Genomic DNA, 27236 nt, shown 5'->3' with positions numbered 1-27236 from the left:
TTCCAGAAGTTCTCCAGTTGCTAGTGAGCATTCAGTCAGCAGGATTACGCCAGAGCAAATCTGAAGGAAAAGCTAGTCCAGAAGACATCCTGGACATCTGGATCAGCTCTTTCATTCTCTATGTGATCCACAGAGCTGCATTGCTTGCTAAAGCAGGCACAGCCAAAACTCAAAGTCCTGCTAAAGTTTAAAGGCACTGGGATACAGTAATCCTTCACAGCTACACTGTATCTTACAGCTTTCCACCCTAAATCACAAACAGGCTTAAAAGAAGCAACAGCAGGTGTTGAACCTGGAACAGACTGTCACTATGTAAATGTAAGTCCCAAGTTTAATGGCCATAGCAGGTCAATAATCAAAGTAACTACAGATGCACGGCCCTAGAGAGAGCAGAGGATTCTGGAACAAGGAAGGGGTGAAAAAACATCCCTTTAGCTACTCCTTATATTGGTAAAAACTCCCACAGAAGGAAAACAGAGGTGGTTGGTGCTGTTGCCCTGCCAACATGCAGTTTATACAAACACAGCTGCCATGTGCTTTGTCCTTTCTGGAAGGCTAAGGGCACACTCGTTTGTCCCTTGTTAGGCAACCTACTTAATCATTCAGTGTAAACATGCATAGGCCTGCTTTTAAGGGGCACAATTTAATGAAGCTCAGGTGTGCATTAGCTTCAATAGTGTGCTCAGCCACCCCTCGTTCCTTAGAACAGCCATTTGCTTCAAGAAGAGATTCACATCATGGTGAATTACAGTCCGGTTGCATATGTTACAGTTTAGGACCAAATTTCTGGAGGAGTAGAATGAGCCAATTCCAGTGTGTCTCCCAAGCTACTCCTAGGCTCCAGAGGTATGCAAGACTTCCCACCCCACTGAAGTATTGCAAATAACATGTATAGACTTCACAGAAATAAAAGAGTACCACTGATCACAGGAGAGCCTGAGCAGCTCTGTTGAAGCAAATCAGCATACAAGAACACTTGCACTGAAGCTGGATTGTACTGAACCATGTGGAAGAGTAAGCTGTGAGGAAGGTGAGCTGATCCTTTGTTGAACAAGTACGAAAGCTGTCTATGTTATAATCATCTTCAGCATATTATGATGTAAGTCAGCTGCTCCAACTACTCCTTCCCCAGTGTGTTGTTCCACAGTAGGATAGGTTGAACAAATTCCACTAATTCTTATGAAGGTAAGATGATGTGTGGTGTAACATCACACACCTAATGCGTTCCTTATATGCTCCTAAAATAGCCCAAGGCTTGTGTTCTCTTATGACCCAGGTATCATCTGCCATTAGAAGCAGCCAGTCCTGCCAGTTCCACCCTGTTGCAGTCACGTCAGCATCCAGCCACACACACATGACTCGGCCTTTGGTCATTCATGTGAACCCTCTGCAAACCAGTCTGAGATTTGTTTTGATAGCGCCTGCCAGTCTACAGCTGGTAAAAGAAAAGTAATGAAAACAAAGACGCAGCATATCAACATTCAAAGAGTCATTGTTTTGCTAGAAATGGTACTTCTGTCAGTCTCACAGTGCAAAGAATCTGAGTCAGAAAGACCAGGTGAGAGGTATGACTTAATTCAAATCAGTTTATGACTTAAACAAGCAACCCTAAGTCCCCTATATATGGTGCCCTGTGTGCGCACCTTTCATCTGCAATACCTTCTCAGTGCTACAGACGTATCTAATTATGTGAGATCAACTGAAGTTCCCAATTTCTCCAGCACGTGCATGCTAGCTGGGAGTCTCCTTCTGGCAGGTGATGCTCTCCCTGGACTGGGAATCACCCAGACAAGTTTGCTCATTTCCTGCCCAACTCACGTGGCCTTCCTGGTGGTGAGCTGGAGGTGTTGGGTCTCGCTGTGTCCAGGGACGTGTGAGTGGGATGCTCTTCTTGCTTTTTCTCCTGGAAAAAGATGCCATGTTTTATGAAGCTGGTGACTGTTTCGGGAATCTCTGTCCTTACTAAAGAAGAGACTAAAGTTTCAGCAGTTTCATACATACGTCTCTAAAAGGCTAATTATATACCTCTGTAAGAACTATCAATTATGGAGAAGGCTGAGGAATCTACACAAACAAGGTAAGCATAGCTTTTGAAAAGGTATCTGTAAAAGGCATGGATCGGGGAAGGAGAACCACTGAAACAGGTGAATGTAGAGAAAGAATTCTAGCTGTTAGCTTTAGACAAGTATTTGGTTAATGTGCACCAACAAAATGTGCAATAGAACCTTTTTTAAGTACAGAAACAGTCCCTTGAAGCGATCTTGTTCCTCTAATATTCTTTGCTGCTTCAGTATGTCATTTGGGAAAAGAGGAGGAAGCAAACTAAACTAGAAGAGGGGTCTGTTTTCCTCCCCTGTGTAGGGAACTACAAAAGGAAATTTAGGAAACTATTACTGACTGATAAGGAACTACCAAATATTTCCCCTGCCTATTTTCTTTGCTTCCCTCTTTGAACCAAATGTGCTTGCTTCCTTTACCTCCTTTCTGGGGCTGCTGTCTTCACAGGTCTTTGGCTGGTGTTTTTTCACACCTTCTAGCTGCAGGTAGTTGGATTTGAACCAACAGTGAACTGCTTTTAGGCTAGTTGCGATCGAGGCAAGACAGTGTAATTAGAACTGCAGAGAGAACAGTCAGTGCATGCTGTGCTCCAGTTCTTGAGCCCTGTGCAAGAACACGCAGATCAGCATACACTTTCTTTCACAGTTTTTCTTATCCATTTTTTCTCCCGTTCGTAGGGGTAGGAGCGCTCCATGATACCCTCTTCCATTAGGGGGGGCAATGATGTCAACTGTGGTCTCCAAGACAGTATAAACCAGAAAGGCTTTTGGAAGAATGGGGGAAAAAATGGATATTGAATACCACAAGCTCCTGAGAAAGGCAAGGGAAGACTGACTTTGCCTGAAGAGTGGTGTAGAAATATTCTCTTGCTGTTAAGGTCTCTTTCTATCACAGAATAATACTTGGGTTGATAAACAGTATGTAAGACATCAGGCTGGGGCACCCTTATTCCTTTTATTTTACTTTATGCTGGTTAATACCCTGCAAAATATCTAACCCACTAGATTTTCACCCCAGACTACTATAGTAACCCATGCAAATTATAATAATTTGGATAATATGTACAGTAGTGTAGGGATAAGGTGATGCAAGGACAAATGACTTCTTGGGGTGGGTGGGTGTGTGAAATGTGGTTTTGCATGATGTCACATGTACAGTGACACAAGAGCAGCTGAGTGGGGCAATTTACATGGCCCTAACACTTCTGTTTGGTTGGTTAATACAGATTTCCTGAGCTTGATAAAAACAATAGTCTGTATGGGATAAAAGCTCTTCTTATAAACCCCATGAAATCAAAGTGATGCACAGAAAAGATCAAAACAATACTAAAGGGTTTTTTTTTTGTTGGTTTGGGTTTTTTTTTTAGTTAGTTGATTTTTTAAAAGCATGATAAATGTGACTTGGAAAGGCCAAAGATGCATTTCACTCTTCACCAGAGACCTGTACCTGAGATTGAAAGGGTAACTTGCTGCATATGCTGAAATAACGTCTTGTTACTTCCAGTGAATGCTAACTACTCTCACCTGTTCTGAGTCTATGCTGGCTTCCTTCAGTTTCTTTTCTGCCTCCTGTTTATATTCCTTCAGATGTTTGACTGTTTTTTCCAGTTCCTGAGTAGAAAAAGAAGTAACATTAATTTATATGCAGTTTTTTCATGGCACAAATAAAAAACGGCAATGTAAGGGAAGGACTCTCCCACTGTAAATATCTTAGAGTTCTATCACATAAAACCCCCTAAACTGTCTCCCTCTGAAGTCAGATACACAGTGAATGTATGTTAAATTGTAACTTGGGCTTTCTGGAGCAGACACAGTAAGACTTGTAAGAATAATTTTTGACTGAGTTCATAAACTCTTTCTACCACCTTTTCTACAAGCCCATAGATTTTGCACAAAAACGCTTCCATGGGTGTCTCACTTTTTCATGCTGTTATCACTTTACCTGACAATATAATAAAGAGAACAAACACTACGATAAAAATCTAGTGGGGGATGGGACTCTATGGCATCATATTTGATACAGGTCTGGAGGGATGACAGGAGGAGCCACACAATTACTGTGCTATTGATCTATTCATCTTCTGTTCAGAATTTGAGTCCAAAGTTACTTTTGTTTTCAAGTCCAGCTCCACTGCAAAGGATTAACAGCAGTCCTACTCAGTAGGAGAAAGGAGTTCTCAACTAGGACATCTGCCTTTATTGAAAAACGTGTGCATACCTTTATCCTTTCTGCATTAGCTTTACAGGCCAGGCATTGTCTGACTTGAGCTCTTTGACTTCTTAGGTTTTTCCTATAACTGGAAAAAGACTTTTCCAACTCTATTACCTTTAGCTGCAGCTCTCTGTTGGCACAGGAAACTTCAGCCAGTTTGGAGTATTCTTCTTCACAGGATTTCTAGGGGAAAGAGGAAAAAGTGAGTTCACATTAACAGAAGAATTAGTTTATTCTATGTAACAATTAATAAGCAGCACACCCAATTGATTTGCTGTGTCTGAAGCATGCTACAGCACCTGGTGTTTTGAGTTTTCTTTAATACCCTTCTAACAAAGGGAAAAGTGAATGCTGGGATTTGAGTAATATTAAGGTTATGCTGGACTTTGATCCAGCCTTGGCACAGGTGAAGGTTATGCTTGTGATACAGCCCCCAAGAAACAAAGCAGACTTCCAAACCAGTATTTTATCCCTGGAGATTGCTATACAACTCCAGATTATCCTCCTGAAGTTACTGGCATGACTGATAACCAATGTTTAGATCTTATGTACAGTGAGGTACATAGTTCTAGGGGACATAGAGTGGTACTTCTAACAGTGAAGACAGCACAGATATCGCTACAGATGGCTGCCAAAATGCCTGTCCACCACATGATAAAATGCTGGATTTTGTATAAAAGTGATGGACAACTTCATGATGAAAAGGAGACAGATACTTGTAATGAGCTGCTCTTGATCTTGTCTTAAAATTGTCACTGAAATCTTTTAATCTCTATGCCTTCAGCAGATTCGTGACATGTGGCTTTCCTGGAAGCTTCTTGTTCAATTTGAAACTGCTGCTTCAAAAACTCTTAAGTGTGCAGTACACATCTTTCCCTCAGTCTTGTCTTTTTTCATTAACTGTTCCCTTTAAAGAGCAGAAACAAATTCAGTTAATCACATTTATATTTGCTTTATTTTTTAAATACAAGAATAGGAAAGACAATTAATTTGTAAATACTTTTGGATATACTCTCTGCATTACTGCTGTTTTAAAGATTGGAATGTGTTTTCTAGTCTCACATTCCATTTATTTAAAAGGAAGTTCATAATATCCATGCAAGGTAAACAGACTTTTTGGAAAGAAACACTTTAGGACAACTTACTTTCCTTCAGAAGATTGCTAAGCCTGTTTAGACAAAGGCTAATGAGGAAACTCAGGCTGCACCTACACTTGGGTTTGAGGTTTTACTTACATTCAGTTTTGGGTGGGGAATTTAAACAGCTGTTCTCTGCTCTCCTTGATAAAGCTACTGCAGGCCACTTCAAAAGTGGAAGTGGTATCAGCTATCCTCAGGGAAAAGCTGTGTGTAAAAGTGCCATGACCCTGGTAAGCAGTTCTTCAGTATAGCAGAGTAGGTCAAAGAGTCATTATGGGAATGAATGAAAGAGCCCATTTCTTTAGTTCTGCATGAACCTATCTTTATCATCTTGCTGGCTCAGCATACAGTCAATGCTGATATTGATGGATGAGTAAAGCCGTAAAGCTCTGATGTTAGTGTATTGTTTCTCCTCAAGTGTTTATTATGGATTTGCTCTTACCTGCAGAGCATCAGCTGCTGATTCTCAGTTTCTTTCCTTTTCAGTTCACATTGAGTTTGGATCAGCTTGCTCTGCAGGGTGTTACTGACCTGCAAAAATTCTTCCGAACAAAGAACAAGTTTCTTCTTGTCTGTTCTAACTTTTTCTAGTGCCTTACAGAGTGGTTCCACCTGTGCAGTAACAACAAATCAGATTTATACCTACCCAAATGAAAAGCTTAGAAAGGACTAATTTTTCCCTTTCCTAGTCAGTATCAACTTAGAGGAAGTAACAGTGTATTCACCAACTGTCTGATTACACACATCCTAAGGACAGGCGTCTACATGGGAATCCTTACAATGCCAATCCACTGACTGACTTAGTCAGAAGGATCAGAACTTGTCATATAGGTGTGACTTTATTGGAAAAAAGTGTTCTTTGCCAACAGTGACTGTGTTTGGGTCAAGAGGTAATCTTTGTGACACCAAGTATTATGAGGAAAGATGAAGGCAATTCCTTGGACTCTTTCCCCTCCATTCTAATAAGAAAAAGAATATAAAATAAGTGCTATATAAACTTCCAAAATATCTGTTCATATTATGTATCCACCTGCAGACTGTAAAACCTGCACCTGTGCCAAGGAATCTTTCTTTAGAGGAGATGCTTGCCTCCTTCAACACTGGGATAATGATTTGCCTGTTCAACAGCCCAAAGTGGACACAGTATTTTTACCTTGGTTCACATGACTGTGTTACACCACACTGTATTCAGAAAAAGGTACTTGGCTCAACATGAAAAACACAGCGGTGGCTGTTACCACGGAAAGATGTGGTCTCTACCTGGCTGCGGTGCTGCTTTCCCATAGCAACCAGTTTGGCTTGGCAGTGTTTCAGTTCTCTTTCCAACATCTGTATTTTCGGTTGAGTCTGGCTCCTGAAAATAGAAACTGGATTGTAAAATCATGCATTAAGTCAATTTGTGCATATCTCTGAAGAGGTGACCATCTCACAGTTTGGTTCTCTACCTTAACCATTTTAAGTTCTGCCTGTCACTGAAGTTACATAGGTTTTTACTTACTTTCCACAGGATGTACAAGGCCTGCCAAGCTTGTGAAGCTGGCTACAAGCACTTGGTGTACTTCGTTCACTGGTACCAAGTATGTTTCAGTGTTGCAGGAAAGCATGTAGGAAACTTCTCAAAAAAATTTGCTGTATAGCTTATTAGCCAGAGCCATGGGGAAGATGCCACACTTCAACTCTTAAGTCTTCCCCGCACTGCTGATAGACCACAGAATCAGTTTCACTTACTTGTCTCTTCTGAGGTGGCTGATTTCAGTGTCCTTATGCACCAGCTCAGTTTGTACCACATCCAGTGCTGCTTTCATCTTGTTACGAGATGCTAACGCATGCTCCAGCATGGCTGTTGCCTTATTACTATCATCCTTTGCTGCGTCCAGCTGGTGCTGCAGGCTTGCCACCTGCAGTACAATAAATTGTTAGGAAAAGGAGCAGGAAAATCAGTCATCTATTAGAGTTTTATGAAAGTATTCTAAGTAACCTGCACGCTTGCAGCAGTGCCAAGAGTATGGAATGCTTCTGAATGTGGAAATAAGAAGCGGCTCTTAGCCCTTCTACTTTTTTCACACATTAAGCAAGTTAACAATCACAAATGCTAGAGATGCTACATTAACAGCATTTTGTCACTCTATAAGGCAGTGTGAGCAGGATCGAAGATGACTTTGATACAGAACTCTCAATATATGTGCTTGACAGTACACAAATTAAGTACAGAAGATCAGTAAGCACTTCCCTGCAAATTAAGTATCAAAGAGCTAAGATTAAACAACCTTATATTAGATTGTTTCCCTTTTGAGCTGACAAATAGGATGCTGAGAGGTACCTGAAGTTTTCCTTTGTCACAGGTCAGTTTATTCTTGCTGTCAGTCAGCTCTACCAGCACTTGTTGCACATGCTGCTGGGCATACTGAGGAAAAAAACAGCAGACATCACCATTCCGTACAAAAAACAAGGCAAAAAACAACAAAAAAAGTACTCAGTATCTTGTTTCTCTCTAAGTATTTTAACTTTCCTCTGTTGCTTCAGGTATAAATACTCCATTAGGTGAAACACTAAAACAGGTATTAAAAAAAAAAAGAAATACAAATGGCATAAATTCCTGCAAGACAGCTTAATCTTTAGGAAGAGCTGCTCAAATTGATACAACCTTTCAGATGGTCACAAGAAGGCCACTGTCCTGGGACAGAGGAGAAAAAAATGGAGATATGAAAGAAGCCTTTGACAATAGGATACAGAGAAGCAATAATAACTAGAAGAATGAGAAGGCCTGAACAGAATTAAAATAACTTAGTAAAGAATAAAATAATAATCAGGCTACTTTTAAAGGTTCTGAATGCTCTATTGATTCATATTCTGTAACTGCTGCCAAAGGAGTTGTGTGTTAAACAGAAGATATACATGTTATCCACTAACTACTGCAGAAATGTGACTTTATCAAATAACAAACATTCGAAAGCTGTCTGAGTTATTTTTTCTTTAGCATTGTGATATAAGGACCTTATCAGTAGCTAAGTGTTTCTTAGGCTTTCCAACAAACACAACTGCTCATTACATCTAACACTGTAAAAGCACTGGTAGCACAGCATCACTAAGCTTTTACTCAGCCTTTCTGGAACCAGTAAAGTATCCTGATCTCGGTGACTGAGATTAGTGAGAAATAATGGAATAGGAACAAGTTAAAACCAGGAATGATATCCCAAGTGCAAATTTGTCCATGAAGGGCATAAAATTGTTGTTAATAACTTCCCAATGTACGTAAGTTGAATATATATGTACAGATACACAAGTTGTATGCCTGTACTAGAAAATGGAATGGAGTCATAGGATTTTAATGACATACCAATACCATAAGCTCTATAGAGTCCTCTTAGCTCATCCCACACAGACATCTACAAAGATGGAGTAATATTTGAGATATCCTTTTATTTTCACTTTTCCCCCTTTTTGATTCCTTGATTTCATCAGCCATACAGATACGTCAAAGAGCACCTTGATTCTTTCTACAATTACTTCTCAGTCAGGTTGTCAGTTACCCACTTCATTAGTGGCTTACCTGCTCATGTACCAGCGCATCCAAGCGGTTCAATAGCCTCTTGTTCTTTTGCTCTAGTGTTTGCAAAGTGAATTTCATTGAAATAATTTCCAGCTACAAACAAGAAAACCCAACACTAATTGTACCCCTTCAAGATTTCCACAGTCACAATATCACAAAACCTTAGCACTACGCATGGATTAGATATAGTCTCTCCTATTTTAGAAAGCAATTCTACAACAGTGAAAGAATCATACTAACTTCAGTCACAACACTAAGGAATATCTCATTCATACCACAAACTCTGCCTGTCTTTTTCCAGGCTATGCATATATAGCACAACAAGCTTACTAATAGGGCTTTATGCAGGTAGCAGTAGGGTTGCTGCTCCAAAGGACACAACCACATAGGCAAGAAAAATATCAAAGAGCAAAATGAACAATATGGCTGTGGTAAATATCACAGTATTTAGAAATAACTGAGTTGAGAGAGTAGGCAAAATGAAAGCAAAACTTAAAGACAACACTAAATTTAAAGAACAGCCATATATACTGCAAGATACCTCATTCTCTGTTTTTAGTACTTCTAATTTATTCCTTTCCTGTACTGTTTCATTTGCTCTTGTCCTTATCTGTCAAAAGAAATGTGAAATTATTGTCACCTGAAAACATCCAGATTTATAGAAATATTACACATTCAGAACAGTTAATCTGAAGTTCAGAGCTGCCATATTGTCTCTCCCTTTGTATGCTTCTGAGAGGAGACATTACAAGTCAAAATATAAGCATAGTTGGAAAGGGGAGAGTGTGTCACACTTGTAACTGCAACAGCCAAAAATAGTAATCTTGAAAGCAAAACTGGTGTGTCAGTAAGAACCCTAATGGTGTGGGTCTGAAAGCAGCCTTCAACAATATAGTTTGAAAACAGTAAGTTTTCTGTACCTCCTGTTGAAGATCTTCCTTTTCTGCCAGCAGAGATCTTTTCTCTTGCAAAGCTGTCTCAAGTTCATCTTGCAGTCTAGCAACAGTACGTTCCAGAAGCTGTCTCTGTGTGGCTGCCGCCTTCTCAGCAAGGCTTCCCTTCAGCCTGTATTTGCCATGCTCTGTACGTAAGGCCTCCCTAAAGAAAGAAAAAAAAGCCAAGCTGGAGTTCTAGCACAATAGAAGGACAGAAGATGGCCTCCATATTAAATACCAAACTGGCCCTTGTGCGTCACTAAGTAACGAGTGCTAGAGAAGCAGAAATCAAGGTGATGAGAATACAATGGAGGAAGGGGGCAAAGAGGCTGCAGACAAGAAAACTCACAGCTCTCTTTGAAGCTGAGACCTCTCATGCTGCACACTCTGCAGCTCTCCAAGAATGTTGGCATGGGCAGCATTCAGAAGTGAGTCTTGCTCTTGCAGCTTATGGGTCTTGTCTTGTTCTGCCTAAAGGGGAAAAATGACCCAGGCAATAACACTAACATCAGAATGATGAAGGACGAGTAACTAATTTACAAAGCTGTTCATTTGTCATTGAGCTCTTGCAATGTCCCTGTAGTTCTCCCTACTGTGGTGTGCTGACTCTTGAATAGGGTGTCAAATCTGAGTTCACCTTACCTAGCTTTTATATATATATATTTAATCTCAGATCCTTTTTACTTCCACTTAGCTTCTGCTTTTACAGTACTTACAATACCCATTAATTTATATGTTCCTCTTTCTTAGTGGTTGTTACAGGATATTTCTGTAATTAGTATGACCCACATTTACACTCTCTCCCCAAAACATATGTCCTCTTTTTTCTGTACTGAAAGTAAATCTTTGCAAAGAAGGACACTAACACTTTATAGAACTTCCATTACTGTATGTGAAGTATTTTACTCTATTCCCACAGATTATCAGTGTTAGGAATTAGTCTGTTGTCTAACATCTGAGCTACAGACTTTCTTGGACTTTAATAGCAGGCTCATACCTTAAGCACAGTCTGATGGTCTGAAATGAGTTTAGCATTCTCCATGACAACTTTTTTGAGTGTGGTGCTGAGCTGTGAGCATTGCTGGCTTAAGCGGTCATTAAGGACCTGGTTAGATAGAAGGAAGAGGAGGAGGATGACAGATGTGTTCAGGGGGTTAGGTCTTTTTTCTGCATAGCTGCCTGTCAGAAACTTTTAAAAAATCTCTTGCACATGTGGAAAAAGCTATTGTAGGTAGAAAGTCTCCAAAAAAATTGTTCAGGTGGTCCCTATTTATGGCAGACTTATTCCAAAATGTCAAAACTTTAGAGTAATATGGAAGAAAGAGAATGTAGTTTAAACTACCCATCAAGCATAATCACTTCTGAGTTTTGAAGTCCAGAAAAAAGTAATGTTTCTAAGGCAAAACAGACAAAAATTGAAAACAGACCCCTACTAATTTCACATTTGGTTTTCTACAGATAAAGATAAAATGGAACCTTTTGCCCCAAGAGGCAGAGGAAAGTTTAGTCAACCAAGTACTGCATATTTGATTTATTAATAGAAACATACTCCGTAAGAATCTAAAGGTGCAAAGGAATATAAATGTACTACTTTGAGGGTAGATAGAAGAGGGAGCAGCAGTAGTCCTACATGTCCTGGCCCCTGAAGCAGACATGTTCAAAAACCCTGATTCAAAATAAGTATTGGAAGAAAACTTTCCAGCCTTAAGGATAGGAAATCTGGAACAGTTACCTACCATAGTGATTGAATTAGCCCGCATTACCTGAGGGCATTAAATTTTGTCTCCTCACCTGCATTTGAGGCTTCCCATTAATATATAATCATTTCTCACTGTAATCACTTGTTCTGTTATACTTTATTTCCATCTTAAAAACAAGAGTAGCTATTCTCATTACCTGCACTTTCTCTGCTGTCTCTCGCAAGGTGGTCATTTTAGACTGAAGTTGCAGGTTCTTCTTGCGTTCTTTGCTTAGAGACAGCTGTGCATTCTAAGGGGCAATAAAACAAAACACTAAGAAAAAAAATTGAATGTCATTTAGCCAGACACTTCACAAATATGAAATCTTTGTTTTGTACTTGCCTATTTCCTTAAGCTATTGTCACATCACTATGTTCTTGCAAGCACTGCACATGGCTTGTCTAAGACAAGCCTCTTTCCAAAATGTGAAACAACAACCAAAGTGCTACGTGCTCTAACTTAGCTTTGAAAGTTGAGGGTGACTTTATATCCTTCTGAGCTCAAACTTCTTAGTTTCCAGTATAATTAATCTCAACGCTTCTGAGCTTAAAGGACAGAAGTGGTACAATTAACAAATTAAGGAATCCTTTGCCTGCATTGTGAGACTCCATGGCTCAGCTGAACTTTTACCTCATCTTACTGAAACTTTCAGAGAAGACTTCAGACAGCAGCCACGCTCCCTAAATAGGCAGTAAGCATACCTCCTTGCCCATTCAGTACCCAGTTAACCAAGCTTCTGTTTTTTTTCTGTAGTATTAATCACCAACCCATTTGTCTCCTTTATATGCAATACTTGTGCTACCACAACAGTGTTTTGTGGCCAGTTCTAGCTTTCCAAGGCAGGCATTCATATCAGTGTTTTGATATTTCATTAGAATATGAAAGTTAACTCTTTCAAAAAATAAGTAGGTCAATCCCAAACTGGTAAAATAATAAAATAAGACATTCAGTGGTTAGTAGCCTTGGTTGCACTTGGCATTTGTCTACATAAAAATTCTGCCTCTGAATGTGGTACATTTGAAAGGTCTTCTTACATAGGCTGTTCTGATCTTTATTTAGCTGTTTTCCTCACCAATACTTGTTTACAACTTACTTTTGTTTCTTCACCAAGCTGGGAAATGATACAGTTCCTGGAGTCTAAAAATAGGAAAGAATGTCAGGACAGACTTTATTATCTGTTTGGTCACTTTAAAAGTTGACATTTTGATGTAAAGTTTATCTGAGTTACTGAATATGCCACAGACAGGTAAGACTGCTACAAATACGCTGTTCTTTAATAATTTCCTTGATGACTTCAGTATTTCAGCAAAATTACTTTGAAAAATTGATTCCATAGAGTAATTGTAATGTATTCAATTTTTAAATGAAGCATGCCATCATGCCAGGCTCCTACATATACCACTTCTGTGATTGCTTCAGCAAACCAAATAACACTATGACTCTTACTCAGTTGTCAGGTGTGTAAGCAACTGACTTGTGCCGACTGTAACCTGCAGCCCATATACAACATTTTTGTGCACTGATAAAGAAAACAGTAGTTAGATCAGATCCCTGCTAAAACCACACAGATCTAAAACCAGAAGCATTTTTGTTGGAATTTTAATCAACCTGCCTATAATATTCTGTGCTTTATAACATACTGGGAAAATATGAAGACAACAAAAGACAATTCAGCATGAGCACGGTAGGGAGGGAAATCTAGCCAAAGTGTTGTGACATCCAAGGTATCATCAAAGGCTCATTCAGAAGTTCCTTCAATTAACAGGTCTGGTGCTTGTTTCCTCTCACTGTGGAAGCAGTCAGAGAAGGGCTAAAAGGATGTGACAAGAATCCACTGTCATACCCAGCTCAGCTTTCAGTTGTGTGCACTGTTGCTCCAGCTGTGCAGTTCTTTCCTCTTCCTCTTGCAGCCTCATTCGGGCTAGCTGGACATCTTTACACAAGTCTTGGCAGTCCTGGTGTAGTATCTGTACCTGTGATGATATTACATGTTATTCTTTAAGATGCAGAATTCAGTCAGGCAAACCTACCAGATTTCAGAGCCTAAAAAGTTAATCTAAGTGGGAAAGATATAGCCTGGTCAGCTTCTCCTCTCTGCTCATCCCAGCCTTATGCAGAAGACTTCTATGGCAAGCAGTTCTATATATTTCTATATGTAACACAGTGTATGTGTGCTTATAATCATCTTTACATGACAGGCAGCATCTAATAGTTTGCACAATTAAGATCACAGAAAAGATCAAGCTATAGAAGATGAAGGTGAATGCAACATGGTCAACTATACCCATCAGCAAGTGACAGATTAATGAAACTAAGCCTTTGTTTCTCACATGATGTATGTAATTCATACAGTTCAATAAGGTCTCCATCATTTTTCCACTTCTGCTGTAGAAGAACACAAAGATGATAAAAGGCATGTAGGGGGAAAAAAAAACCCCAAACCAACTGGTAATTTCTAACAGAACTTTGTATGTTTCAGGAACACAGACCTTGATGATGATAAAAAAATAAACAAACAACAAACCTCAGTTATTCAAGTTTTGATACTTTGCTATTTGCTTTCTTTTATCCTTACTAAATTGTTGCTATGAATTCAGAAGTGTTAGAGTGACTGCATGTGGCTGGTGTGTGCGTATGCATGCAGAGTTATTAACTGAATTATGTGTAAGCCAGTTCATTTCTACTATGAACTGTGGCCCCTCCCCACACTCCAAATAGCTACAGAATACAAATACAGCTGAGAACAAAGATCTAGCTTTGTCATTCTGGCAGTTAATGGAGAAAGCATTCTTACTCCCAGAAAGTTTATGATCTCATAAAAATATTTTTCTATTTATTGGTGTCTCAATTATAAAGAGGTTTATACAGCCTGGGGAAGAGAGGTTAAGGCAGGATCCAGCTGTGTCCCTCAAATACAAGTGGTAGTTACAAAGATTATGAAGTCAAATTCAGTTGCACTGAATGATTAAAGGAAGGGGCAGTGGTCCCAGATTTAAGCTTAGAGCATTCAGATTGGATGGTAGAAAAAAAATCTTAACTGGAACATTATGGTAGTACTATCAAAAATGCCTACAGCTGCCATGGAATTAGTCTTTGAACAGTGCTCCTGAACAAATCCACCACTGCTCCAGTCCAGTGTTTGTGATACTCCGACTCTGAGCAGGAAGTTTGACTACATGATGTCTTCTGATCAACACTTGTACAAAATGTTGTAGTTATAAAGTGTTTTAACTGGTTTCTAGGAACGACATCCAAGTTCTTGCTCTTCCTCCCAGATAAGAAAATGAAAACAGACACAAAAGAAGACTGAAAGTTTCTCAAACCTGCTTTCGTTCCACTTCTACTATTGCTTCCATGTCCTGTACGTAACACAACACAGTTGCATGGGATTCCTCCAGAGACTGCCGCAGGCTGATCTCCTGGGAGAGCTGTTCTGTGAGCTAGAAAAATAAACACTTTCTGACCCAGGTCTAATTAGACAGATTGAACAAATACTTCAAGAGTATATATGAAAGATGTTCTGTCTGTATTTAGTTATGAGCATGGCTGGCAGGTTCCTTTGGGTTCTGCGCATTCCAAAATTGCACCCAGAATATTATTTAAGAATCTTCAAATCTTTAAACACTAGGCAAATTTAGCCTCCTACTGAGCTCCTTGCTCCTGTACTTACCTCCTGAAGTCTACAGTTAATCTTCTGGTTTGTGTTCCTCAGTTCCTCAGCTGCAGTTACTACATCTATCTAAAGAAGATGAACAGATATTTTTATCCTGTGATGTTCATAACTATTGCAAAAGCAATAGGTATTATAGAATACAACTGCTGTACTAACACCTAGAACTTGATAATCTATCTCCAGCCTCATGTTCTCTGTTCTGAAGCACTGAATATAAGAGTGCAAGCGCTAAGAAGCAACACATGCTTTCGTACAGTTAATGTGATTGAGTGACATACTCCATTGAAGTTCTCTTCAGGGGAGATAGTAACAGAAGTGTAAGACTGAAACACCAGAGAAATTCCTGGAAAAACAGAAAAGCTATAGAGAAAATCTGGGATGAACTGAAGTCACAAAGATGACAGAATTACATATCCCAAATATGTTTATTCTTTATTTCCTATGTGATTTTTCTGGAAGCAGGGAGTCCCATTATCAGATATTTTTGCTCTTGCTGCCAACAATATATCATAAACTCCCTTTTCCAGTTGAATATACATTCTGTTTAACTATGTCAGAGATGACTGTACTTAAAAACAAGTCTGTTCATACTTGAAACTACTGGAAGATCATAATCTTGTACCTTGGATGCAGTTGTTATCTCCAGAGTGGTACTCAGTCTCTGAACTTCTTTTTTTGCCTTTCCTTCAGCCTCTTTCACATCACTCAGTTGCTGATGCAACTTCATTGCTTCTTGCTGTACAGTCTTCATTTCTTGCAAATGCTCCTCATGGAGTGCATTCAGGCATTGCTCCAATTGGGCTGCACAGGAAAAGGCAAAAAACTTTCATTGACAGAAAAACATTAGTAGGGATAATGAAGAATGAAGTAGTAACCCCCCCAGTTTTTACTACCTGTGTGCTTGGAGTTCAGTTCCTTTTCTGCCTGCAGCCGGAACATGTTTGATTTCAGTGTCTGTACAACGCTCTCTAACCGACACATTCGATTCACCAGCATCTCACAGTTCTTCCACAGTGTATTTTCTCCCACAAATGCTACCCTGGCCTGCACAGGGCTAATAGCTGGGTGACGAGTGGGTGTTTCTGAGGTCTCAGAGTGGAAATGATCAAGGCTGAAAAGGAGAGAAGACTGACCTACTCTGTGTATGTAAACCTACCTGACATTGCATATATGCGTTACAGGTGTGATTAGATTAAAAACCATGTTTCACAGAGCTGGATGGTTCCCAGTGACCCCAGGTTGCTGTAGCCTGTTGTTGCTGGTGCTGCCAGCACCAGCTCCTTCATGGAGAGAAGAGCAAAGCATGGCAAAGGGGTGCAAAGAGGATCGAGAAGGGGAAAATGAAGCAATATCCCAAACTGCAACTCACAGAATGGTTTGGGTTGGAAGGGACCTTAAAGCTCATCTAGTTCCAAGCCCCCTGCAATGGGCAGGGACACCTTCCACTAGACCAGGCTGCTGAAGGGGAAAAACTTACCCTGCTTTTCCCCTTACCTCTTCCCATTGATGCCAAGCTCCTCCAGGTCTCCCACCAGGGCACTGGTTTGCTCCTCCACCATCTTCATCCTCAGGTGGAGCACCATGAAGGCCTCTGGGACGGTCACCCTGACTCTCGTGGGCACGATGGCTGGCCTGGCCATTGCCGCCCTGCGTGGACCCGCACCAGCCGCGGCTGAGGTACCGCCAGCACGGACGCCCCACCGCGGCCGATCCCTGTGTCCAGAACCTGGGACAAGGCCGGCGGCAGAGCATGCGCAGTAGCGCGCTGGGAAGCGATGGTCTCCCCTCAGGCGGGACGGTGGCTAGAACCGCCGGCGGGGGTTCCTCCGCAGCCGGAGTGGGCCTGGGGCGCTGCTGGCGAGCGGGGTCCTGAGGTGCTCACAGAACGTTCTGCTTCGGCCCTCCTCTGTCTCGCCACGCCGCGCTTCCTTCACAGCCGCCTTCCCGGTCCCCCGGCCGGGCCCCGAGAGGAAAGGTCGGGGGGGAGCTCCACGTTCCCCTGGGCCCTTGCCTCAGGCGGCAGCGCGCAGCCGGGCCCGCCCCTGCCGCGCACAGTGCGGGCTGAGGTGTGCGGCGGCTGTAGCGAGGAGCCGTGGGGCTCTCCTGGAGCGCCCCGTGGATTGCGCGTTCTCTCTCCTCATGCTTAGGTAGCTCTTAGAAGCATGTTTTAGAGCAAACCGCTGAATTATGGTAGCGTTTGAAGAGGTTTAAAGTCAGCTTGCAGGGTGTGTGGGGTCAGACCTCTGAGGGAAGATGCCCTCCGGGAGCATAATAATAGTTGTTTCATGCATGATCGATTTACTGCATATCAAATGACGTTCACTTGGGGCCCTAAGCAAGAATAGTATTTTATACTTAACAGGCATGCAGTCATTTAATACAGATGAGCAGCCTGAGTTACACTGTCTCCACTGTGTATTGCGGGTGTCAGTCTTTTACAAATGTACCGCTTTGGTCTACTGCGGCTCATTTTCATCCAGAGAGGGAAACTGACTTTGCAACCTCTTGGTTAGAAAGTAGAGCTGTGAAACTGACAGTGTGGTGTCTGAAGCAGGCATCTAATAGCAATGCTATAGCCAGTAAACCTTAAATATTCTGGGGACTCAAGCAAAAATATTTAAGATATCCCTGAGATTTAGAATCTCCCTTTCACTTTTGGCAGCTCATCTGGCTTCTGAGGGGCATCTGTGTGAGGCTTAACTCTTCCCATGCATTGGACAGAGAACATGAGCGCCTAATCCCCAGATAAGGATTTTGCAGAGGATAGAGCATCACTTGGCAACACCTAAATCACCGTGGCAACACCTAAAGACCTTTCGACGACCTGTCACTTGGGCTCAGCTTCGCCTGATGCTTCTAATATGTTGAGGTAACACTCTTGAGATATTTGGGGTGAACTGGTTTGTAGGGCGTGTCGAGATCCTATTCTTAAATACGTATCTGGAAGTAGATTTTACAATTTCAAATGTATCTGTAGATGGCAGCAGAGAGGAACTATTTTTATTGGAGTATCTAAACATGGTGACTATGCGTTTTATAATCTGTGCAACTGCAGCTGGTGCCTATTCATTAATGCTGCAAATTTTGCATTCTGTTGATGAATATAATTGTTTTGATTTAAGGATCTTTTGGCATGACTGCTTTAGTTTGGAGGAAAGGTTGCAGCTTTTCTGAGCAAAAGGAGTGACGCTGCAGACAGGCCAATGCTGCATTTGATCAGTAATGTATGTGTAATAAAATGATCCTCAGCTGATGCACAGATGTCATTGCTCCACTTGAGAATTTGCTCCAGGAAGCCTTTGCCTGGGGGATGTTGCCAGGAGGCTTGTGAAAAAACGTGGGATGTGAGGGAATATAAAGAAAAAGGAGATTAAAAATGATAAATTAAGTAACTCTTAAGCTTCTCACCTAAGGAAGAGTTGCATAAATATCACTGAATATTAAAAGTAGCATTGTTTTTATTGTATAGTTTCTCAATAACTACTGTTGTTGTACTTCAGCTGTTCTTTAATCAAAGGGTATTGATACAATAGCAATGTAGGGATGCCTAGTTTATGCAGTAGAATAATATGTGTAGGAAGTGAGAAGATAAAAGAGCAACTGGTATGTAGGTCAAATGGAAACTATTTCAGAGATCCTTTCATGAACTAAGGTAAGGTAAAGTTTGACAGAAAGATAGTTAATTCTGAAGGTGCTGTATAAATTTTGAAACAAACAGATCAAGCTCTGTGCTTAATTTAATAAGAACTGATTGGTCTGAACTTTTTAGTCATGTTCTTTACTTTCAGACATTGGTGTGTAGTTCAGTAAGAGTAACTTTGCATAAAAATGTAAAACATATCCATCAAACTGTAGCATGTTTTCCACAATAAACTTTTAAGATGACTGTGATCAAAGAACTCAGTGTTGAAAGCTGAAGTGAAACAATTTGATGTCCTTTTCTGCTCCGGCTGTTCTGTCCACAGTTTCATTGGAGTCTTCAAAATAACCTAAACCTGGCATTTTCTTTAATTTTTGATGTCATTTATATGGCAGTACAAGATGGGGCAGGCAAGTGCATTATGATGATGGACCACCTACTGTTTTCTTCAAATTAGAATAACTTCCTCTAGTTTGCCTGGTGGCAAACAGGCCTGGTGTTTTCCTACATATATACCTGGTGGAATCATCATTGCTTCATGAAGTTCCAAGCTAAAATTGAATAGAAGAATGTTTTGGTTTGTGGTTAAGAGCACAGGTGTACTATTAAAACACCTCTGATTTGTGTGATGTTTACAGCAGCTCACATATCTTAGTAAAACTTTTTTGTAAATTAGCTATATTAAAAAATAGGATAATTCACATAATGTTTTTTATTATTTTAGCAGTTTTATGGCTCTAGTTTATTTTTGTATATTGTTTCCAATCAGCTTTTCAGTCTGATCGCAAATTTTTTGGGAAATGGAGCTTTCTCTGGGAAGTTATTCCATATTCCAATAGAGCTCACTTCTTAAAGGTGATACATTTTCCTTTCTCATGACAATTTTTTAGTTATACCCTTTTTATTATGCTGATAACTTCCTTCAATTTCTACTTAGATTTGCCATGTATTTGTAGATAATTATGTGCTACAAGTGTCATTAGTTAACAGAGTTTTATTCCAGCACATGTAAAATACTTTCCTTTTTCATAGTTTCGTTGATCTTTCTTGAATTCCTTCTAGTATAGTAGAATAGAACTGAAGTCTTTGTTCAAGGTGGAATCTGAGCTGCCAGCACTATCTTTGGAATTCTTTTCATCTCACTCAATTGCTTGCTTATGCAGAACGCTTTGGTATGAAGGTAAATCAGAGAGCAAACACTAATGCAAAGATCTCTATTTTTGATTCCTTGGATGGTATGAGAGAAAGCTGTAATAGTAGGTAGAACTTTTTGAATTGAGAGGTGGGATAAATCAAATCTGCTAAATTGGAGCAGTTTGTCCATCCAGGTTAGCATTCTGCAAAAGAAGGTCCTTTGCAGGAGTAAGAGCCTCCATTCTGTTCTATCACTGCTGTAAATCTGCTTTCCTCGAGTGTTGCTTCAATTAGTTTCTCCCCTTCCAAATTGCGCTTTTTTATTGCATCAAATTCAAGCTGTAGAAATTGTTAGCTGAAAGTTTCCACTTCAGAACCCTGCATGACTTTTCTTCACCCTGTCTGATATGTTTTATCATCAATGAGATACTACCTCCTGAGTTCACTTGGCCCATTTGGCTGGGCTCCAATGTGTTTTAATTTAATTTATATACAAGTAGATATGTGGGTTTTTTTTTTTAATTCTCATCACTTGCACACTTTGAAGGATATAGTAGACTGGGGACCATAAAGAAAGACTACAGAGCCCTGGGAGAGGTGGTTAGGGGCTCCGGTGCTCAGATAGTCTTTTTGTTAATTCTCCAGGACACAAGGGAGGACCAAGAAAAAGCTAGGAGGATTGGCCAGGTCAATAGATGGTTAAAAGGGTGGTGTCATAGTCAGGGGTTTGGGTGTCTTGAACATAAGACTGAAGTTAGTAGGCCAGATCTACTGGGGGCTGGTGGAGCTGCTCTGGTAAAGAAGGGGAAGAGCAGTTTTGGTAGGAGGCTAGCCAGACTGGTCAAGGAGGCTTTAAACTAGATGTGTTGGGGGAGGGGGACATCATTCCATCCCAACACACCCAGTCAGTTGCCAGCACCTATAATAAATGCTCGGAACAATGTAGATATATTCCAGCTGCTCCAGCCAACGAGCCGGCTTCAATTGGAGCTCGTTTCAGATGCCTCTATACAAACACCCGTAGCATGGGGAACAAACAAGAGGAATTAGAGATGTGTACACATCTATGGGGGTATGATATAATAGGCATCACAGAAACATGGTGGGATGGCTCCTATGACTGGAGTGTTGGAATGGAAGGTTACAGGCTCTTTAGAAAGGACAGGCCTGGCAGGAGGGGAGGGGGAGTTGCCCTTTATGTTAGGGATAGGCTGGAGAGTATGGAACTCTGTCTGGGGGCAGGTGAGCAGTTTACAGAGAGTTTGTGGGTCAGGGTTAAAGGGAAAACAGCTGTGGGAGACATTACTGTGGGGATCTGTTACAGACCGCCTGATCAAGGAGAACCTGTGGATGAAGCACTCTACAGACAGATAGGAAAAGCCTCATGCTTGCAGGCCCTTGTTCTCATGGGGGATTTCAACCACCCTGACATCTGTTGGAACGATGGCACTGCACGGCACAAACAATCCAAGAGGTTCCTCGATTGTGTGGAAGACAACTTCCTTCTGCAAGTAATAGAGGAGCCGACAAGGAGAGGTGCCATGCTTGACCTTGTGCTCACCAACAGGGAAGGGCTTGTTGAGAATGTGGTACTACAGGGAAGCCTTGGATGCAGCGATCATGAGATGGTCGAATTTGAGATCCCCAGGAGAGTGAGAAGAGCGTGTAGCAAGTTCACTGCCCTGGACTTCAAAAGAGCAGACTTTGGCCTCTTCAGGAGCCTGCTTTGTAAGGTTCCATGGGATATAGCCCTGGAGGGCAGGGGGGCCCAAGACTGTTGGTTAATATTCAAGGATCACCTGCTACAAGCTCAGGAGTGCTGCATCCCAACTAGAAGGAAGTGCAGCAGGAGGGCCAGGAGACCTCCTTGGATGGATAAGGAGCTGCTGAGGAAAATTCAAAGGAAAAAAGAGGCTTATAAAAAATGGAAGCAAGGACAGGCGGCCTGGGTAGAGTACAGGGATGTTGTCCGGGAAGCTAGGGACCAGGTTAGGAAGGCTAAGGCCCAGTTAGAATTAAACCTAGCCAGGGATGTTAAGGATAATAGGAAGGGATTCCACAGGTATGTAGCAAACAAAAAACAGACTAGGGACAACATAGGCCCCCTGAGGAAGCTCTCGGGAGAACTGGCTACGCAGGATTTGGAGAAGGCTGAGGTTCTGAATGACTTCTTTGCCTCGGTCTTCACTGGCAAAGGCTCTGACTGCACCACCCAGTTCTTAGAAGGTAGATGCAGGGACTGTGAGAATGAAGACCTTGGGCCATTGTAGGAGAGGATCTGGTTCGAGACCATCTTCAAAATCTGAACGCACACAAGCCCGTGGGACCTGATGGAATCCATCCGTGGGTCCTGAAGGAGCTGGCGAATGAAGTTGCTAAGCCACTGGCCATTGTATTTGAAAAATCATGGCAGTCAGGTGAAGTTCCCGATGACTGGAAAAAGGGAAATATAACCCCCATTTTCAAGAAGGGGAAAATGGAAGACCCGGGGAATTACAGACCAGTCAGTCTCACCTCTGTGCTTGGTAAAATCTTGGAGCACATTCTCCTGGACAACATGCTAAGGCACATGAAAAACAACAGGGTGCTTGGTGACAGCCAGCATGGCTTCACTAAGGGGAAATCCTGCCTGACCAATTTGGTGGCCTTCTATGATGGGGCTACAGAATTGATGGATAAGGGTAAAATAGTTGACGTCATCTACCTGGACTTGTGCAAATTGTTTGACACTGTCCCACATGACATCCTTCTCTCTAAATTGGAGAGATATCAATTTGATGGATGGACCACTCGGTGGATAAAGAACTGGCTGGACGGCCGCACACAAAGAGTTGTGGTCAATGGCTCGATGTCCGGCTGGAGACCGGTATCGAGTGGTGTCCCTCAGGGATCGGTGTTGGGACCGGTCTTGTTTAACATCTTCGTCGCTGACATGGACAGTGGGATTGAGTGCGCCTTCAGCAAGTTTGCCGATGACACCAAGCTGTGTGGTCCGGTTGATACGCTGGAGGGAAGGGATGCCATCCAGAGGGACCTTGACACGCTTGTGAGGTGGGCTGATGCCAACCTTATGAAGGTCAACCACAACAAGTGCAAGGTCCTACACCTGGGTCGGAGCAATCCCAGGCACAGCTACAGCTTGGGCAGAGAAGAGATTCAGAGCGGCCCTGCAGAGAAGGACTTGGGGGTGCTGGTCGATGAGAAAATGAACATGAGCCGGCAGTGTGCACTTGCAGCCTAGAAAGCCAACCATATCCTGGGCTGCATCAAAAGGAGCGTGACCAGCAAGTCCAAGGAGGTGATCCTGCCCCTCTACTCTGCTCTCGTGAGACCTCACCTGGAGTATTGTGTGCAGTTCTGGTGTCCTCAACATAAAAAGGACACGGAACTGCTGGAACAAGTCCAGAGGAGGGCCACGAGGATGATCAGGGGACTGGAGCACCTCCCGTATGAAGTTAGGCTGAGAAAGTTGGGGCTGTTCAGCCTGGAGAAGAGAAGGCTGTGTGGAGACCTCATAGCAGCCTTCCAGTATCTGAAGGGGGCCTATAAGGATGCTGGAGAAGGACTCTTCACTAGGGACTGTAGTGACAGGACAAGGGGTAACGGGTTAAAACTTAAATGGGTTAAAACTTAAACAGGTTAAAACTTAAACAGATTGGATATAAGGAAGAAGTTCTTTGCTGTGAGGGTGGTGAGGCACTGGAATGGGTTGCCCAGGGGGGTTGTGAATGCTCCATCCGTGGCATTGTTCAAGGCCAGGTTGGACAGAGCCTTGGGTGGCATCGTTTAGACAGGCTGAGGAAGTAGGGGCTGTTCAGCCTGGAGAAGAGAAGGCTGCGTGGAGACCTCATAGCAGCCTTCCAGTACCTGAAGGGGGGCTATAGGGATGCTGGGGATGGACTCTTTGTCAGGGACTGTAGTGACAGGACAAGGGGTAACTGGTTAAAACTTAAACAGGGGAAGTTTAAATTGGATATAAGGAGGAAATTCTTTCCTGTTAGGGTGGTGAGACACTGGAATGGGTCGCCCAGGGAGGTTGTGAGTGCTCCATCCCTGGCAGTGTTCAAGGCCAGGTTGGATGAAGCCTTGTGTGGGATGGTTTAGTGTGAGGTGTCCCTGTCCATGGCAGGGGGGTTGGAACTAGATGATCTTGAGGTCCTTTCCAACCCTAACTATTCTATGATTCTATATTAACATAAATATGCTGAAACACTGTTCTTTGGTCCATCCTTAAAATTCCTACACTGTTATGTCTGCAAAACTTTGTGAGAATTCAGGTTACCAGTGTATTTCTGCCACTGTGGTGGTTTACTGGCAATAATTCTGTACTTTGTGCTGCCCGGTCTGTTAGCATCCATCTGTTCTTTGTAGAAACTTGTCAGATTTTTAGGAAAGCTGGATACCAGCTTTTGTGTAGAGTGTCATGAAAAGATCATCCCTGGCTTAGTGTTATTAGCTGCTATAGAGTCTTACAGTAAATATATTATTAGATATATTGCATAATAATACAGCATAAGTATTCTATGTAACATATTTTTTTTCTCCTTATGCTGCCAGTATTGATAATCCTAATTTTGTATACCAGATAAAGAACAACATTCTGGTTTTTATCTCTCTATACTTACCTGCCTCTGATCTGCCGTCTTTTCCCCTCCTCCCCTTCTTCATGATGAGTTAATACAATATTAATTCAGTTTGACAGCTTTGTCTCAGACAAGAAGGGATAATAGTCAACAGCAGACAACAGCAGGATCCTTGAGATACCCAACTTGAGTGTTAAATCAGCACTGCTGACAGAATTAATCTTTTTTTTTTACAAGAATGGCATAAGAATGTTTATGCAAACCAGTGAACGTGAAGTTAATGTTTCACTTAAGATGCTGTTGCATTAAAACGCTAATCATCAGAAGACCACTTTTGTTTTTCAGTTTCCTACTTATCTTGTCAGTGTAAAATTAATATACCATGCTAATACTCTGATCTATTTCATACAGTGTAGACCAGAGCAAAAGGGAGTATGGATTAGGTTTTCATGTGCCTAAATGTAGAAGTCTAGTGCCGGTTTAGGTATTGCAAGTCACTGAAGATACTCTCACAAGGCTAGCAGATCATACAAAAATATAAACGGTTTCCAAGCAAAGGGAAGCCAGCTGGAATACTTGAAGTTGTCTAAAATGGCGCTAGACACCTCTCTGTAAGCAACCAAATACCAGTTTGGGTTGTCCAAGTGATGCTTTGCATGTATCATGAGGAAAATAAACATGATAGATGATTACCAGTGTTTCATTCATCTTCCTTAAAGCATTTTGTTGTTATTGAGTTTTATGAAAGCAGAGTTCAGATTGATATGATTATTTTTTTCTGTTTGTTTTCCTGTCTGAGGTAATCTGTAATACCATTAGCATCTTTAGAATGACTGATGATGATGTCACACTGAGAATTATGAGTTCAAGGACATAGACACTAGGACCAATAAACTAAACCCATCAGATTTTGTATGAAGACCTGCCTTTAATAAGAAACATGCAAGGAGATGATTCTGTCTGTGTATGTGTGTGTATGTACATACATGCAGAAAATATAGTTATAAATTTGTATCTAAGTTGCTGTGAGGGTGGTGAGGCACTGGAACAGGTTGCCCAAGGTGGTAAATGCTCCATCCCTGTCAGCGTTCAGGTCCAGGTTGGACAGGGCCATGGGCAACATGGTCTAGTGGAAGGTGTTCCTGCCCATGGCAGGGGGTTTGGGACTAGATGTTCTTAAGGTCCTTTCCAACCCAGACTGTTCTATGATTTAACTAAGCCTTCTTACATTTTGATAGGACACACTGAATTACTAGGTACTTTTCTATCCTATTGCTTTCTCCTAGAATACTGGGAGTTTTTTTGTACGCTGTTGAGCCCAGACTGCAAGCGTTAAAGAAAAAGTCTCAAACTTTAGATGTGTATAAATGCGGATCTGATTGGTTCTCACATGTAGTTTATCTTTACAGTAGACCCTAGTGTCTGCGGTTCAGAACACTGTCAGAAGCATTTGAAATATAAATACAAGTTCTGCAACTGTATTCTGTGTTTACTTTGTAGACAACTAAGAAATGTCTAGGTAAAATGATGATAAATAAGACTGATGTTTCTTCTACTTTGATTTTCCTTTCAATGTACTACAATTTCAGTAATTAAAAAATGAGCATGCTGTATACATCATGTTCAATGTTCTGGTTGTGAAGGTTCATATTCTCTAAAACAGAGAGGATACAAAACTGTTTATCAGTCTTTTCTGCACAGCTTTGCAGACAAAATAAGTCACATTCTTCTCAAACCTCATCTTAATGAATATTCCAAAAGATAACCTTTCTTGTGTGTAAATGCATATATGAGAAGTGTGAAGCACTTGTTCAAGAATTGGCATTTTATCTGTATTCTATTGAAGAAAGGTCCAATAAGATGGCAGTTTAAGTGGTATACTGATGCTAAATCAGAACTCTCACTTTGAGAAGTCAGGAAACAGGCTATAGAGCACTAGACCAAGGGACAATCAATATCTGGAAAATGTGTCAGTTTGCTGTCGAGCTCCTCTCTGGGAATTCTGCGAAATATGAGAAGGCATCTGCTCCTTTAGGAGTATATAAAAGTCCTATTGCTGCAAATAAAGAATAGCACTCAGGCACCCAGGTTTACTTCAGCAAGTAGTTATAAGCCAAAGTGGCGTGACTTATCATTTTTAACTTCTGTGTACAGCACTAAGAAATTAGAAGAAATAATAACATTTTGATATCATTCCTGTTTCGTTCTGAGACAGGCAGTAGAATCAGCTTCTGTCTTAATTAGTTTCTATCAGCTTAAACAGACCAGCTCCATATCTCCAGGGATTTAGCATTAGAAACTTAATGTGGCACTAGACATTCTTTCTCTTTTACCTTTCAGAGACAAATACCCCATTTTCAGGCACTGAACTAAAAGAATACAGAATTAAAGTGTAATCAAAGTGTCATTGTACATGACAAGTTAATGCATAGATTTCCACAGATTTTAAGATCTATGACAAGTCTAAATGACATCTAAAACAGTTAAAGATGATAGTCTTGCAATGATAGAAATGTTTGTAATTATTTCAGTTGTCATTCCTAGCACCTCTTTCCCTGAAATCAAATGAAATCT

The 27236-nt window shown here is 41.3% G+C and overlaps 1 protein-coding gene across 1 annotated transcript; it reads right to left on the bottom strand.

Annotated features, from left to right (window-relative positions):
• Positions 1–1474: 1474 nt before the first annotated feature.
• On the bottom strand, positions 1475–24747 carry CCDC150 (coiled-coil domain containing 150). Its single transcript, XM_065670601.1, is given in 24 exon segments — positions 1475–1903; positions 3582–3668; positions 4384–4452; positions 4595–4598; positions 5026–5120; positions 5122–5176; positions 5851–6020; positions 6669–6762; positions 7137–7306; positions 7729–7812; positions 8959–9051; positions 9500–9568; positions 9879–10056; positions 10243–10364; positions 10891–10998; positions 11790–11882; positions 12726–12769; positions 13476–13605; positions 14956–15072; positions 15303–15371; positions 15928–16106; positions 16199–16416; positions 16800–17031; positions 24705–24747. Coding segments are annotated over 24 exon segments (2628 nt in total). The 3' UTR covers positions 1475–1798.
• Between the last annotated feature and the right edge of the window lie 2489 nt (positions 24748–27236).

Source organism: Lathamus discolor, chromosome 3 (assembly GCF_037157495.1).
Source record: "Lathamus discolor isolate bLatDis1 chromosome 3, bLatDis1.hap1, whole genome shotgun sequence".
Lineage (NCBI taxonomy): Eukaryota > Metazoa > Chordata > Aves > Psittaciformes > Psittacidae > Lathamus > Lathamus discolor.
This window is presented reverse-complemented; position numbering and strand designations above follow the sequence as displayed.